At 33.8% G+C, this 13,447-nt stretch overlaps 1 protein-coding gene and 1 non-coding gene across 3 annotated transcripts; both read left to right on the top strand.

The window, feature by feature from the left end:
* The first annotated feature begins 3,477 nt into the window (after positions 1-3,477).
* Positions 3,478-7,575, top strand: SCR (GRAS family transcription factor). Of its 2 annotated transcripts, XM_088126489.1 has the most exons (3): positions 3,479-3,609; positions 3,771-6,175; positions 6,878-7,575. In XM_088126489.1, exons 2-3 carry the CDS (start codon positions 4,134-4,136, stop codon positions 7,338-7,340), a joined length of 2,505 nt encoding a protein of 834 aa, XP_087982615.1. In that variant the 5' UTR covers positions 3,479-3,609; positions 3,771-4,133; the 3' UTR covers positions 7,341-7,575. The 2 variants fall into 2 exon arrangements, with proteins under 2 accessions (XP_022156207.2, XP_087982615.1); XM_022300515.2 differs by having other exon boundaries at positions 3,478-6,175.
* A 3,133-nt stretch (positions 7,576-10,708) lies between these two features.
* TRNAK-UUU (transfer RNA lysine (anticodon UUU)) lies at positions 10,709-10,780 on the top strand. Its single transcript has one exon. It is a non-coding gene; the product is annotated as a tRNA-Lys (tRNA).
* Positions 10,781-13,447: the final 2,667 nt, after the last annotated feature.

The following is a 13,447-nucleotide window of genomic DNA, read 5'->3' as shown; positions in this document are numbered from 1 at the left end:
AAATGATATTTTTTGAAAGGTTTAGATAAAATCAAGAATAATATTGAAATTCTTTTAAAGGATATGATTGTTTGTGAAACAAATGACAAAGTTTAGGATATTTTTTGTAATTTAGCCAAAAAATAAAAAATAAAAATACTTATATCTTAACAACCAGTACCATTTTTTATGGAAAATACTTGACTTCTTGTTAGTAAGAAACAACTTCCACCTTACTACCATTAAATATGTGACAACTAAGACGAATAAATGCAAAAAACAAAAGATTTTTTAAAAAAATAATGAGTTGTAAAATATTTAATTAATGATAATAAATAGAAAATTGCGAGCCTTTATTTTTTATTGATCGGATTAAATTTTTGATAAATAAAAGGATAAAACTGTCGAATAAATATATAAACATTGTTATTAAAAAAAAGGAAAAGAAAAGAAAATTAGAAAGATGTTTTATTTTTTGGAGAGAGTTGATAGAATTGTTTCACATGCATAAAAGATCAAGAAGAAAAAGGCTGAGAAGAAAAAAAGTAATGGAAGCAAAATGTCAAACACAAAAGCCTTTCGATATTTTGGGGAAGCGCGTAGGAAATTGACAGCTCTTTCTCCCACGCCTCGATCACAGCGCCGCGCTGCTCTGTCCTGCGCCGCGCTGCTCAAATGTTTTTCTTTTTCTTTTGATTTTTGCACCATTCAATTCTTGGCCTTTTTTCCCTCTCTTTTTTCTCCCCTTTGCATTCCCCATATATATTTTGACTTTTTTTCCTCTTATTTTTTTCCATTTCTCAATTACTTTTTTTCTTATTTATTCATTTCTATGTTTTATCCCCCAGACACCTTTTTATTCCCCATCCCTTTTGCTTCACCTTTTCAAACTTGTATGGGGATTTACCAATGCACTTTTGCCTTTTTTCTTTCTTCTCTCTTTTGGGTTGGTTTGAGGAAATTGATTCAATTATAACTTCAATTTTGTTGTGTCTACTTAGTTTTTTTACTTTTCGTTGATGGCCACCTATCTTAAGTATTAGTAATTTCTATGTGTTTCTCGATACCAAATGTTGTAGGATCAGACGATTGTCCCGTGAGATTAGTAGAGATGTGCGTAAACTGGTCAGGACACTCACGAATATAAAAAAAATATCTGTTTGATAATGCCCTCATTTCTTGTTTTTCGTTTCTAAATTTTATTAAGAAACCTAAACATTTGACAACTATTTATATTTTATGTTTCATAGTTTTGAGAAAATATTTTCATAATTGTATATATATTTTGAAACAATCAAAATAAGTTTCTTGTTTCTTGTTTACATTTCCAATTTGTTACATAACATAAATCTAAATATTGTTTGTTGAATTCATGGGTGTTAGGGCTATACAGTTCTATTCTTCTTTATTAAAAATTAAGAAACGAAAACAAAAGACGATAATGTTACCAAACAGGCCCATAATAAGTCGTTACTAGACTTTGGATATAAGAATTAAACTTGTGGAGTTGACTTGGAGATGTTTCAAAAGTAGAAAATTGGTTGAGATATAAGTTGGAATGTTTTTTTCAAACTTGCTTGATTTTGTATCTAGACTTTTGGATATTTATTATATCTTGATTTTTAGTTGTTTTTTTTTATTTATTGGTTTGTTGATTGGAAATTGTATGATCTATTTTAATTCAATAAGGTTGGAATTGATTCCTTACAAAGTAGAAATTAACTTTTTTTTTCTTTTAAATGTAATAATTTTACTATTGTGGAATTTGAACTTAAAAACTCTTATTATGATGATTAAGGTAGATTAAATAATATTCTTAACATCAATCTTTATTTTTCGGAAACAAAATGATGAAAAAAAAAAACAAAATAAAAGGGGGAGAGAGAAAAGAGAGAGTTGACTATAAATTCCTTTGTGTGCCCTCTCATCATCTCTCAATTGGAAGCCGATTGTAAACCCTTTTTTTTTTTCTTTTCTTTATGTTATTTGAAAAGTCAATTCGTTCTTATATATATATATATATCCATTATGGTTAATAAATTTTTTAGATTATTTTAGTTTGGTTCGTAAATTTTTAAAATGGTTCAAATTATTTCGTTTGATCTCTAAATTTTTAAAATGTTCCTTTTAATATTTCAACTTAGAAAAATGTAATTATTTTGGTCCTACTTTTATTTTGATTTTTTTTATTATTCAACAGTCGTGGCCCTTTGATCTCTATATCCCTACATCTGGGGTATGTGTATTATCCTCATACTCGTACTTTTATTTTGATTTTTATAAATTAATAATATAGTAATATAATAATTGACATATATTCTTTTCCTTAAGATTAGAAGTTCAAATCTTCGTACCTCAATTTATTGTATTTAATAAATAAATAAATATATATATTTAACTATATCCCTAATTGTGCGTCGTTTTTTACATTAATATCTTTTAACTAAACGAGATGTGATTTGTATATTATATAGAAGTTTGGCTAATTTAACACTTTATAGAATGATAAAAAAAGTTGACAATTAAAAAAAAGTAGAGTATATTAATTCAAGACGATAATATGCAGCAACTCCATATTTAAAAATATACGTAGAATCATGCTTTAACCAAGAGTTCAAACTCATAAATCTCTTGGTATCTATTTGTTAGGGATATATGTCAATTACCCGCTGAGCTATACTCGTCTTGACAATTATGATCTTTAAAATTAGATTACAACTAATATTTTTATTAAATTTAAGAGTTAAGCGAACACAACGAGCAATTTCCAAGAATTATATTAATAAGAAAGATACATATTAAATTACAATTTAGTCCATATAATTTAGTCTATATGTTTCAAACTTAATCAAAATGTTGTCCCGGTAATCTAAAAAAAAAGGTTAAATTTAGTCCTTATAATTTTATCGAACTTTGAATGACAGTGAGTTGAATTTCGACAAGACTAATTGTGCTAATTAACTATATTAGATGAAGGGAAAACCACACGTAATTTGTTGGGCAAATAAAAAACTGACTTATGAAAACTTTGCCAGACATAACCATGATATTAAATATCCGTCGACATATCTATCAACATTTTCATGTATTCATAGGTTTGATATCGACATGAGTGATAAATCGACATTTCCATCCTATTAAAAAAAATCGATAAAATATAAAAAATATCAACAAAGTGTCGTTAATATACATAATATTAATATTAAAGATTTTAAACATATTTAGATCAGAAAAATATCTTATTTTGTTAATTTAAATATTTTTTATGATTTTTTAATTTGATTAACTTTTTGTCATTCAAAATCTTCATCTCAACCAACCACAAGAACCACCAAATTGATATTTAAGAAACAAAAACCACAAGAAGCCTATTAAAAAAAATTTAAATTATAAGGATTAAATTAAAACAAAATAAAAACTGTATGGACTAAATTGAAAATTTAAAAATAGAGGGGGACTAAATTTGCAATTTAACGAAAGGGAAGAACGAATATTGGGGGCATTGGAAGCGAGTAGTGTTTGTCAAGTAGATTTGTAAAAAAATGGTGGGTCGATTTGGTTTCTACAATTCCTCCATGGATGCGACATTGAAGCTTCTGCCGTAACTGTAAAAGGAGAAGAACTGAGGCTGTGGGTCTCTCAATCTTCTTCCAAATCTCAGATTATCTCATCTCTCTCTCTCTCTCTCTCTCTCTCTCTCTCTCTCTCTCTCTCTCTCTCTCTCTCTCTCTCTCTCTCTCTCTCTCTCTCTCTCTCTCTCTCTCTTCCATTTTAATACTGTTTCTTTTCAGTTCCTCTTCTCGATTCCGCAGAACAAAAGAAAAAAATTAGGAGAGAAAAAGCTCTCTCAGATGCATCCAAAATCCATGGCTTCCGCGTACTTTGCATTATTAAAAAGCATAGGGGGTCGCGTATTGCTCGAGAGATAGAGAGAGAAGAATCCTGAAGCCGCTGTCCCAATCTTCGTGCCATTTTCTGTTTGGATCTCGCTTCTGGATTCAAATATATTTTCCCTCTATCAAAATCGCGTTAATGGTAGCCATTACTGCTGCTTCGGCTTCCTCCTCTTTCTTTATGAAGAATTTGTTCCGCCATTGCCACACCTCCTCATACTTGCTTCTTCTTCTACTTCCTTCCTCCTCGAGTTTCCTCCAATGGCTGCCTACGCTTTGCTTGGCGACTCTAATCTCCATGTTAATGGCGGTTACGATAATAGTCCGTTAACGAGCGCCTCCACGAACAGCAACGGCAGCGAAGAACAGGCTCAAGTTCAGGCTCAGGTTCAACCGCGGAAAATGGTGCGGAAGAGAATCGCGTCGGAGATGGAGATCGAAGCTATCAACGGGAACAACGGCGGCGTCGGCGTCGGCGTGGTGGTTCATCCTCGGTTTTTCCGGCGGAGTGGTTCTTCGGATCGTCCTTTTGAGAAGAATAAGGCGTATTCTTCAAACCCTAGCCATGGCGCCAACCACTCCACTGTTCTTCAGAATTTAACCGCCCTGACGTCAGTAGTAATCGAAGGGTCAAATTTATCGTCTGCTTCTGCTTCTGCTGTTGCTGATGCTGCTACGGCCACCACCATTACCACTACCTCCAACAACTCAACTCTTATCGATAGTACTCTTCCTCCAGTTCTTCGTGCTCAGCCCCACCACCAGCATCATCATCTGCAGAATCCTGCAGTCTGCGGGTTCTCTGGTTTGCCCTTGTTCCCACCAGAATCAAATCATAAGTTAAATACTCGCAATAATCCCTTTCCCCTTCCTAATCCATGTCAGGTTCATAATAATCCTCCGGCCACCGCCACGACGACCTCCATTATCGCCGCCGCTTCCCCCATGGACGACTCCTCCGCCACCGCTTGGATCGACGGCATCATCAAAGACCTAATCCACAGCTCCACCGCCATCTCCATCCCTCAGCTTATTCACAACGTTCGTGAGATTATTTATCCTTGTAACCCCAATCTTGCCAATCTCCTTGAGTTTCGCCTCCGTACTCTTACGGACCCTAATATCCCTAACTTCGCCGCTGAGGTCAGGAAATCCCCCTTGCCGTTGCCGCCTCCGGCGCCGGTGGCCGGCTTGGGGCTGCAGCAGAGGCAGTTCGGTCAAGAGCATGATCAGCAAGAGCCGGATTGTTCTGGTTTGAAGCTTAATCTCGATTCTTCATCTCTTCATAATCTTTCTAATTTCCCCCCTCAGCCGCCGTATCAAGAATCGTATCTTCACTGGGGAGCTGCCCCTCCGCCGGTTCCCCCGCCCTCTGCCGCCGGCGAGGAAGCCCTCCAACGGCTCCCCGTTCATCATCAGCTTAATCTCTCTTCTATTACACCGTCGTCAGTTGTTTCTCTAAACCATGTCGCTTCGAAGCAACAACCAGAACAGCAGAACTCCTGTCCGGTCAAGGCGGCGGCGGCGCCGCCCCCGCCGCCCAGTGCGACGGGGAATAATCCTTCAACCACTGCTTTGCTGATTAGAGAGATTAAAGAGGAGATGAGGCAACAAAAACGAGATGAAGAAGGATTACACCTCTTGACTTTGCTTCTTCAATGTGCAGAAGCCGTCTCTGCCGATAATTTGGAAGAAGCCAACAAAATGCTCTTGGAAATCTCCGAGCTCTCGACGCCGTTTGGAACGTCGGCGCAGAGGGTGGCGGCGTACTTCTCGGAAGCAATGTCCGCGAGGCTGGTGAGCTCCTGCTTAGGAATTTACGCGGCTCTGCCGCCGGCGTTGGTGCCCCATTCGCACACCCAGAAGATAGCTTCGGCTTTTCAGGTCTTCAATGGCATAAGCCCCTTCGTCAAATTCTCCCACTTTACGGCGAATCAAGCCATTCAAGAAGCTTTCGAGGGGCAGGAGAGGGTTCACATTATAGATCTGGACATCATGCAGGGGCTTCAATGGCCGGGTCTGTTCCACATTCTGGCGTCTCGGCCCGGCGGGCCACCGTACGTCCGCCTCACCGGACTTGGGACGTCTCAGGAGGTTCTTGAGGCCACCGGAAAACGCCTCACAGAATTCGCCGAGAAGCTTGGTCTTCCCTTTGATTTCTTTCCGGTGGCTGAAAAAATTGGTAATCTGGACTTGGAGAAGCTCAATGTTAGCAAAAGGGAAGCCGTCGCCGTCCATTGGATGCAGCATTCTCTTTATGAAGTCACTGGGTCTGATTCCAACACGCTATGGCTTTTGCAGAGGTAACCATTTTTCCAACTCTCTTATTTAGTTTCTTTCATGGGGTTTCCATAATTCATTGCTCATTCTATATATCTGTTGTCAATTCAATTCTTACCTCCATTAACGCCCCAACCCCACACCTTTCTCAAAAAGATGAACAGTCCCAACTCTAGAAATCAAGTAAAAAGCCCCTTTATCTCCTCCATTACACACAGAATAACATCAAAATTCATATGGGTCAATCTCATTTTAGTTCTACAATGCCTGGAAAAAGCTGCACTCAAAGGGAAGGAGGGAAAGTTATATAAAAACATTAAAGATTTCAAAATTCTCTCCTCCCCGAAAGTCTTTGGCTCTGCCACTCTCCACTCTCCCCAATCTTGCCTCTCGAATGGATGAATATTTATTAATTAGTTTCTTTCATGGGGTTTCCATTAATTAATTGTTCCAATTATCAGACTAGCTACCCTTACCTCCATTAACACCCGAACCCTACCTTCATCTCTCTCAAAATGATGAACAGTGATAACCAGAAACCAAGCAGCATTCCATTTTAAAAAATCCAAGTGGGTAAATTCCAATTTAACTCCGCAATGCACAGGAAAAAAAAGCTGCACTCTCCCCCCTCTCCCCAACTTTATTCATTAGTCTCTCTACAAACATGTTGATAGTAAATAATTAACACTGCTGCTATCTATATATCTATATCTGAAACTGATCAGATTGGCCCCAAAAGTGGTGACGGTGGTGGAACAAGACCTGAGCCATACAGGCTCCTTCTTGGGCAGATTCGTGGAGGCCATCCACTACTACTCGGCCCTGTTCGACTCACTGGGCGTGAGCTACGGCGAGGAGAGCGAGGAGAGGCATTTGGTGGAGCAGCAGCTGCTGTCAAGGGAGATCCGGAACGTGCTGGCCGTCGGCGGGCCGTCGAGGAGCGGCGAGGTGAAGTTCCAGAACTGGAGAGAGAAGCTGCAGCAATCTGGGTTCAAGGGCATCTCTCTCGCCGGAAACGCCGCAACTCAGGCGACCCTCCTCCTTGGAATGTTCCCCTCCGACGGGTACACTCTTGTTGAAGATAATGGGACTCTGAAACTCGGGTGGAAGGATCTGTGCTTGCTCACGGCCTCTGCTTGGAAGCCGCCGTTTCATCATGCAGCCACCAACCATATTCCCCGGTACTGAGGTTTCTTCTTTTTCTCTATGATATCACTGTTGTCGTTTGATAATATCATCATCATTATCATCTTCTTCTTATTCTTCTTTTTTATTATCTTATTTTTAATCTGCTTTCCCCAACCAACATAATGTCAATCTTTTGATAGTCTCCCATGTTACAACCTTTTCCCAATTTCCAATGTATACGAAATCATCTTCCCTTTTCTTTCTTTGAATAATTACCACGATTAAGTTGTTTAAACCCTCGCCCATTTGTGATGTGATATTCTATTCTCAAAGCAAAAAATTTATCCTTTTGTTTTTAAAAACTTTATTTGGTTATTTGGGTGTTGAGTTTTAAAATAGTTTCGATGAAGTAATAATTTAGCCTATGAATTTCTATCGATTAGGTAGGTAACAATTTAGTATTTAGTTTGATTTAGTCTTCATTCTATTGTTAAGATTTAATGCGATTTCTTATATATATAAATAGTTAAAATGACGAGGGATATTGAAAAATATAAAGACTAAATTGTTACATGAAAGTATTGATGCTTAATTTTGATAAGATTTATTATGGTAGGGATTAAATTATTAATCCGGGCACTAAATTGTTACCAATTTGTAAGAACAAATCGTTATAAAGTCAAGTGTAGGAATTTCGAATTCATGACTTCTTGATTAGAGATAATGTCAAATTGGTAAGTTAGGTTCATGTTGGCAAAGATAGGGTTTATTTAATTTGCCTTAATTGCAGATTATTATTTAACCAAAATCTTGATCTTTTCTAAACTTGACATTTTACTGCATTTTGTACCATTAGTTACACTTACATGATAGTTATTTAAAAGTTTATAAATTAAAAAGAAATAACCACCGTTATATTTATTTTCTTGTACCATCCTTAAAAAAAAAAATGATAGTTATGTAACACGATTATATCATAAAAGCACTACATTTCCCTTTTCGATTTTATAGCAATGATTTTTATAAAAATGATAATGGAAAATCACAATTGCAAATTTATCCACCATGTTGTTAATCTTGAAATAAAGGATAAATAGAATATCAAACTATATATCAAGGGATGTATGAGGAATATTTTTCTATTTGTTGAAAAACCTAAGTTTGTGTAATTTCGGTTTAAATTACTTTTATGTTATATAAAAGTTTAGTTTCGAGTTAGATCAAATAGTTATCATTACTATTTCAATTCAAAGCCGAATCAAATGACTTTTGGTCCAACTTATAAGAGTTAAAATGGGCCATTCAAATAAATTACCAACGGGTGTAATTAAGGAAAATAATCTTCTCGTAAAAAAAGAATTTTTTTAGTACAACAAGTGGGGTGGAAGGATTCGAACTCACATTTTCTTTTGTCGAGATGTGTGCTAATTATCTTTGAGCGAAACTTGGACGGAAAAAGGGGAACTCAACTATGAGAGATGAAAAGAGAAAAAAGAAAACATAATGTTGATACATGAAGATATAAAGCATAAAAAGCAAGGAAGAAGGTCCTTCAAATGATTGAAGGAACAAGTAGATAAAAGTATGCAAAATTAAAAGAGTACTGTGGGCAAGTACATAGGAGCAGTTGAAGGAGTTCAGGTATGTTTGGATGGTTGCAAATAGAGAGTTTCTTGGTACGAATCAATCTGTAATTCGACTTGATTTTTTAGTTCAATAATATAGGATGGGGATTCGAGCTTCTATATCTTAACTCATTGCTTCAAACTGATTAATTAGACTTGATTGTTGTTGTTTGAAATGACAAATATCCTAGTTGGAATTAATAGAATTAGTACTATTATATTTCTTCTAGCGTTTGCTGGATGTTAGCTCGAGGTTTGGTAAATCAACTGGTGGCTCCTCTAGTTTTAGTATCGAGCTCTTAATAGTTGATGTTAAACCATATATATGGGGAGAGAAATTTTATTTTCTATTAAAAAAATCGCTGTCAAAATTTTAGTAATAGTCAACTAGAAGTATTATTAAATTGCATCGGAATGATTGGTGAAGAATGTCATACCTAGAAAAACTATCTTTAGACTAAACTTGAAGTATGACACATTGCATAATACAATATGTTTAGAAGTTAAAAGAACAAATTATTGACATAAGTTAACTAGTTAATATATTTATATTTCTTTATGAAACCGGAAGTTTAAATAATAATACTAAAAAAAATAACAAAGAAGAATTTTATGTGTAGATTTCTGGAGAAAATGGAGGTTATGTTATGGAGAAGGGAAATGCAAAATTACTCCTAAAATTCAATCGAAATTGGAGAATTATAGGGTCACGTGAGAGACTAGTGAAGATTAGAAAGAATATATATATTTTTACTTTTATTTTGAGTATGATATGTGAGGATGAAGATTCGAATTTACGACATTTTAATCGGATATAAGTGTCTAAACCAATTAAACTGTACTTAGTTGGCGAGAGAATACACGTTATTGACCGTGATTCCTACTTTTGATGGGATTTGATTGATAAATGTTGTCTTTATGTACTTGTATATATGTTGTTGGTTTATGAGAAGACAACAAAAGGACTATGTTCAAACTCATTTGTACACCTACTCCCACAACATCCAACTACTCAATGGACTAAACATGTGGCCTTATGGATCCATTTCTTCTCCTATGAATCAAGAGGGGTACCAAAAAGGTAATTCAAGGACCAATTTGAGGTCCATAATCTAACTTAATTGTCTTCAAAGTTTTCTATCATGAGAGATAACAAATGAGAGTGATTGGATTGCGGAGTTTGATCATTAGATATGCTCGATTTAAGTTTAAATTGAAATCCAAATTAAAGTATTAGTGAAATATAATCGAATTCAAGTAAGAAGTGTACGAGCGCTGTGATGCAAGAGAACTTAATATCGTAATATTGGAGTAAAGACGTATGCGTGCAGTCTCCAAATTCATGCACTCCACAATACGAAGAACCCAATGTACCAAGGCACTAGAACTGTATTTTAAAACATGGCTCTAATTAGGTAGCGAAAAGCTAAAGAGCTAATGCTATGGTGTTGTCCATATCTCAAGTATTTATACATATTATTCACCAAGAAAATTGGATGAGGGCAATTTCTCCTTCATTAATTTTATATTCAAATGATTTATTGAAATATGAGTTTTTAAAGATTCTCACTAATTTGTCTTTTTTATATATATATATATATATATATATATAAAAGAGTTAGTCAACACATTGTTCAATGGGTTAAGACATCTAGATCGTGAGTTCGAAGTCTCTTTCACACGTATTATAAAAAAAAACAGCATATTATAGTTTATTCTACTTCTTTCTTTAAATTTGGAAGTTCAAATCCTCATATAACCCTACATTTGTTGTACTTAAAAATATTAGCCACCAAATAGCAAACTGTCTTAGCTCAGTGGTAGAGCGCGTGGCTTTTAACCACGTGGTCGTGGGTTCGATCCCCACAGACGGTGTAAATTAGTTTCATTTTCCTTTATTTTACCTTTATATAAAAAAAATAAAATAAATAGGGTTGAATATGCTTGGGGTCTACAAATTAAACCATATATTATATTGTAAATGTAATGTAATTCCACAAGGACTCCAAGGGATATTATGTGGCTATCTCGATGAATATTATATTATATTGCAATCAAAATGTATGACTGCCAACAACTTTACATTAAAATAAGGTCAATAACATTTTACTTCCAAACTTTAGATTTTGTGGTGCCCTTTGAAAATTGCAAGGTAGTTGTATTAAAAAAAAAAGTCAAAAGCTAGGCAGAGAGATGAGAGATTTTTCAACCGAATAATAGTTGTCAAATTTTTAGTGCAAGTGAAAACCTGTGCGTAGTCTCCAAATTTATGCACTCCACAATACGAAGAATCTAATACCAACGTGCTAGAACAGTTATGAAACATGTCTTTTGGGCAGTTCGAAGCTAAAAAACCACTGCTATGGTGCCATCTCGACTGGATGAAGTATTTATGCATACTATAAAAAAATGGAGGATGATAATTCCCCATTAATTTTAATTTTATATTCAAATCATTATATAGAAAATTAAGCTTTTATAAAATTTTCACTAATTTGTCACCTAAATTTTTAGAATGGAAAGATTTATATATAAAACTTGAATCAACTTCTTCACCAACATTTGATATGATTTGTAAATAAGTTATAATATTGGTCTCTTATTTCATAAAAGGTGCTGCTTATTTTCGTTTTTGTAAAAAACATTTTGCATGTAGTGATCATAGCATAGATCTAGTGAAAAAGAAATAAAATAAAATAAATATCTACTTATTTTTTTGAAACGGAAGGTTTATAGCTCCACATTTGTTGTACTAATGATAATATGCCATCAAGCTGTCTTAGCTCAGTGGTAGAGTGCGTGGCTTTTAACCACGTGGTTGTGGGTTCAATCCCACAAACGTTATAATTAATTGTTGAATTTTTAGTGTTGGCTAGTAATAAGATTTTTATTAAATTTGATAATATTCTTAAAATAAGTTTAAAAGTTAGTAATATTTAAAAAAAAAACCCCCTAATTCACCTCATCTTTTAGAATGAAAATATTATATTATCATATATAAAACTTGAACGTACCACTTTTCTCAACCAAAAAAAAGACAAAAATAAAAAAAAAATTTCTTCAATCTACCACCTTCATCCAACTTTCTAGCTTCTTCATCAAAATTTAATGATTACTTTGGTCTTTATATCATGATGATATGGTTTATCATTTTATATGATATGTTCCTTATTTAGAAAATGTGATGCTTTTGTTTTCTATAAAGAATATTTAGATATAGTGAGCGCATCGACTATAGCTTTCACGATGTCGGATCATTTAAAACTTCATGTTTGTTAAAATATTAGTCAAGCTCAGTGATAGAGCGCGTGGCTTTCAACCACGTGGTCGTGGGTTCGATCCCCACAGACGGCGTTAATTACTTTTGTATTTGTTTATTTTACATTTGTAAAAAAAAAATTATTATAGTGTTACAAGCTACCTAATAGGGTTGAATATATATGTGGTCTACAAATTATATATTATATTGTAAATATAATACGACAATGATTTAAAAAAAAATATATGTGTTATTTTAGTAGTGAATTAGTAGAAACAGTTCTATTGATCAAAATGTCAATAAAAATATCGAGATCTCAATTTTATAAAAGTATCCCTATTAATATTTTATCTATATTAGTATTATTTTTTTTTATGTTTTGTTATTTATTTTGCAATACTATAAAAATGTTGACATGTTAATGAAAATTTATCTAGATGATGATGGTTTCTCCATTTTTGCACATTCCAAAATCAAATTATTAAAAAATATATCTCATTCGTTTCTCTTCTGATTCATGTGGAGTAGATGTATCCAAGATTGTTTGAACAATTTATTTTGCACAAAAATTTTATTTTATTTATAAAATATATGTAAGCCCCTAATATTGGTAGAATATATATATATATTTTTAAATTTAGTTTAGTCTCTATTATTTTAAGAGTTTCAAGACATGATTCTTGGTACGCAAATGTATCAAGGGTCATTTTATGGTTTTTCAATTGTAATGATCGGTGAAGGTTAAAATTGACTTATAATAAAATCAAAGGTCACGATACTTCATAAGTTTTCAAAATTTTTATAAAATGTTAAGACTACACGAGAGATAGAAAAATAAAAAATTCCTTTCAATTAAAAATTTGGAGGAATTAGAAATTCTATTCTATGAATTTCTACCAATCACCCTAAAAGTTTATCATCAACCATTTCAAAACACGCGTTGACACACAAGAATATAAATTTTAAATGTAAAAAAAACTAAATTTAAACTTTTTAAACAATAGGAAATAAAATTAAAATTAAGAAAAACAAAGGAAACCAACGCCAAGAAAATCATTTCAAACATGTTTCCACTAAATGTATATTTTAAAAAATTGTTAACGTTACAAACCATTTAAGTAACAACCATTTCATTTTTAATTTTGTGTTTTTGAAAATTAAAGTTGAAAGCACAACTTTCTCTCGTGTATTTCTTAGTTTTGAATATATTTTTTGAAAAATATTTCAAATTTTAAGCCAAAATTTAAAATTAATAAAAAATAGTCTTCAAAATTTTGTTTTTA

Source organism: Momordica charantia (genome assembly GCF_013281855.1).
Source record: "Momordica charantia cultivar OHB3-1 chromosome 1 unlocalized genomic scaffold, Mcharantia_2.0 BLBB01000001.1, whole genome shotgun sequence".
Classification (NCBI taxonomy): Eukaryota; Viridiplantae; Streptophyta; class Magnoliopsida; order Cucurbitales; family Cucurbitaceae; genus Momordica; species Momordica charantia.
Note: the sequence above shows the minus strand (reverse complement) of the source record. Positions and strands in the feature narration are given on the sequence as shown.

Bases quoted from the DNA above. Each gene is read 5' to 3' on its own strand.
- SCR (XM_022300515.2), top strand. From the start codon at position 4,134: ATGGCTGCCTACGCTTTGCTTGGCGACTCTAATCTCCATGTTAATGGC. The intron at 6,176-6,877 runs GTAACCATTTTT...GAAACTGATCAG, and splicing joins ACGCTATGGCTTTTGCAGAG to ATTGGCCCCAAAAGTGGTGA.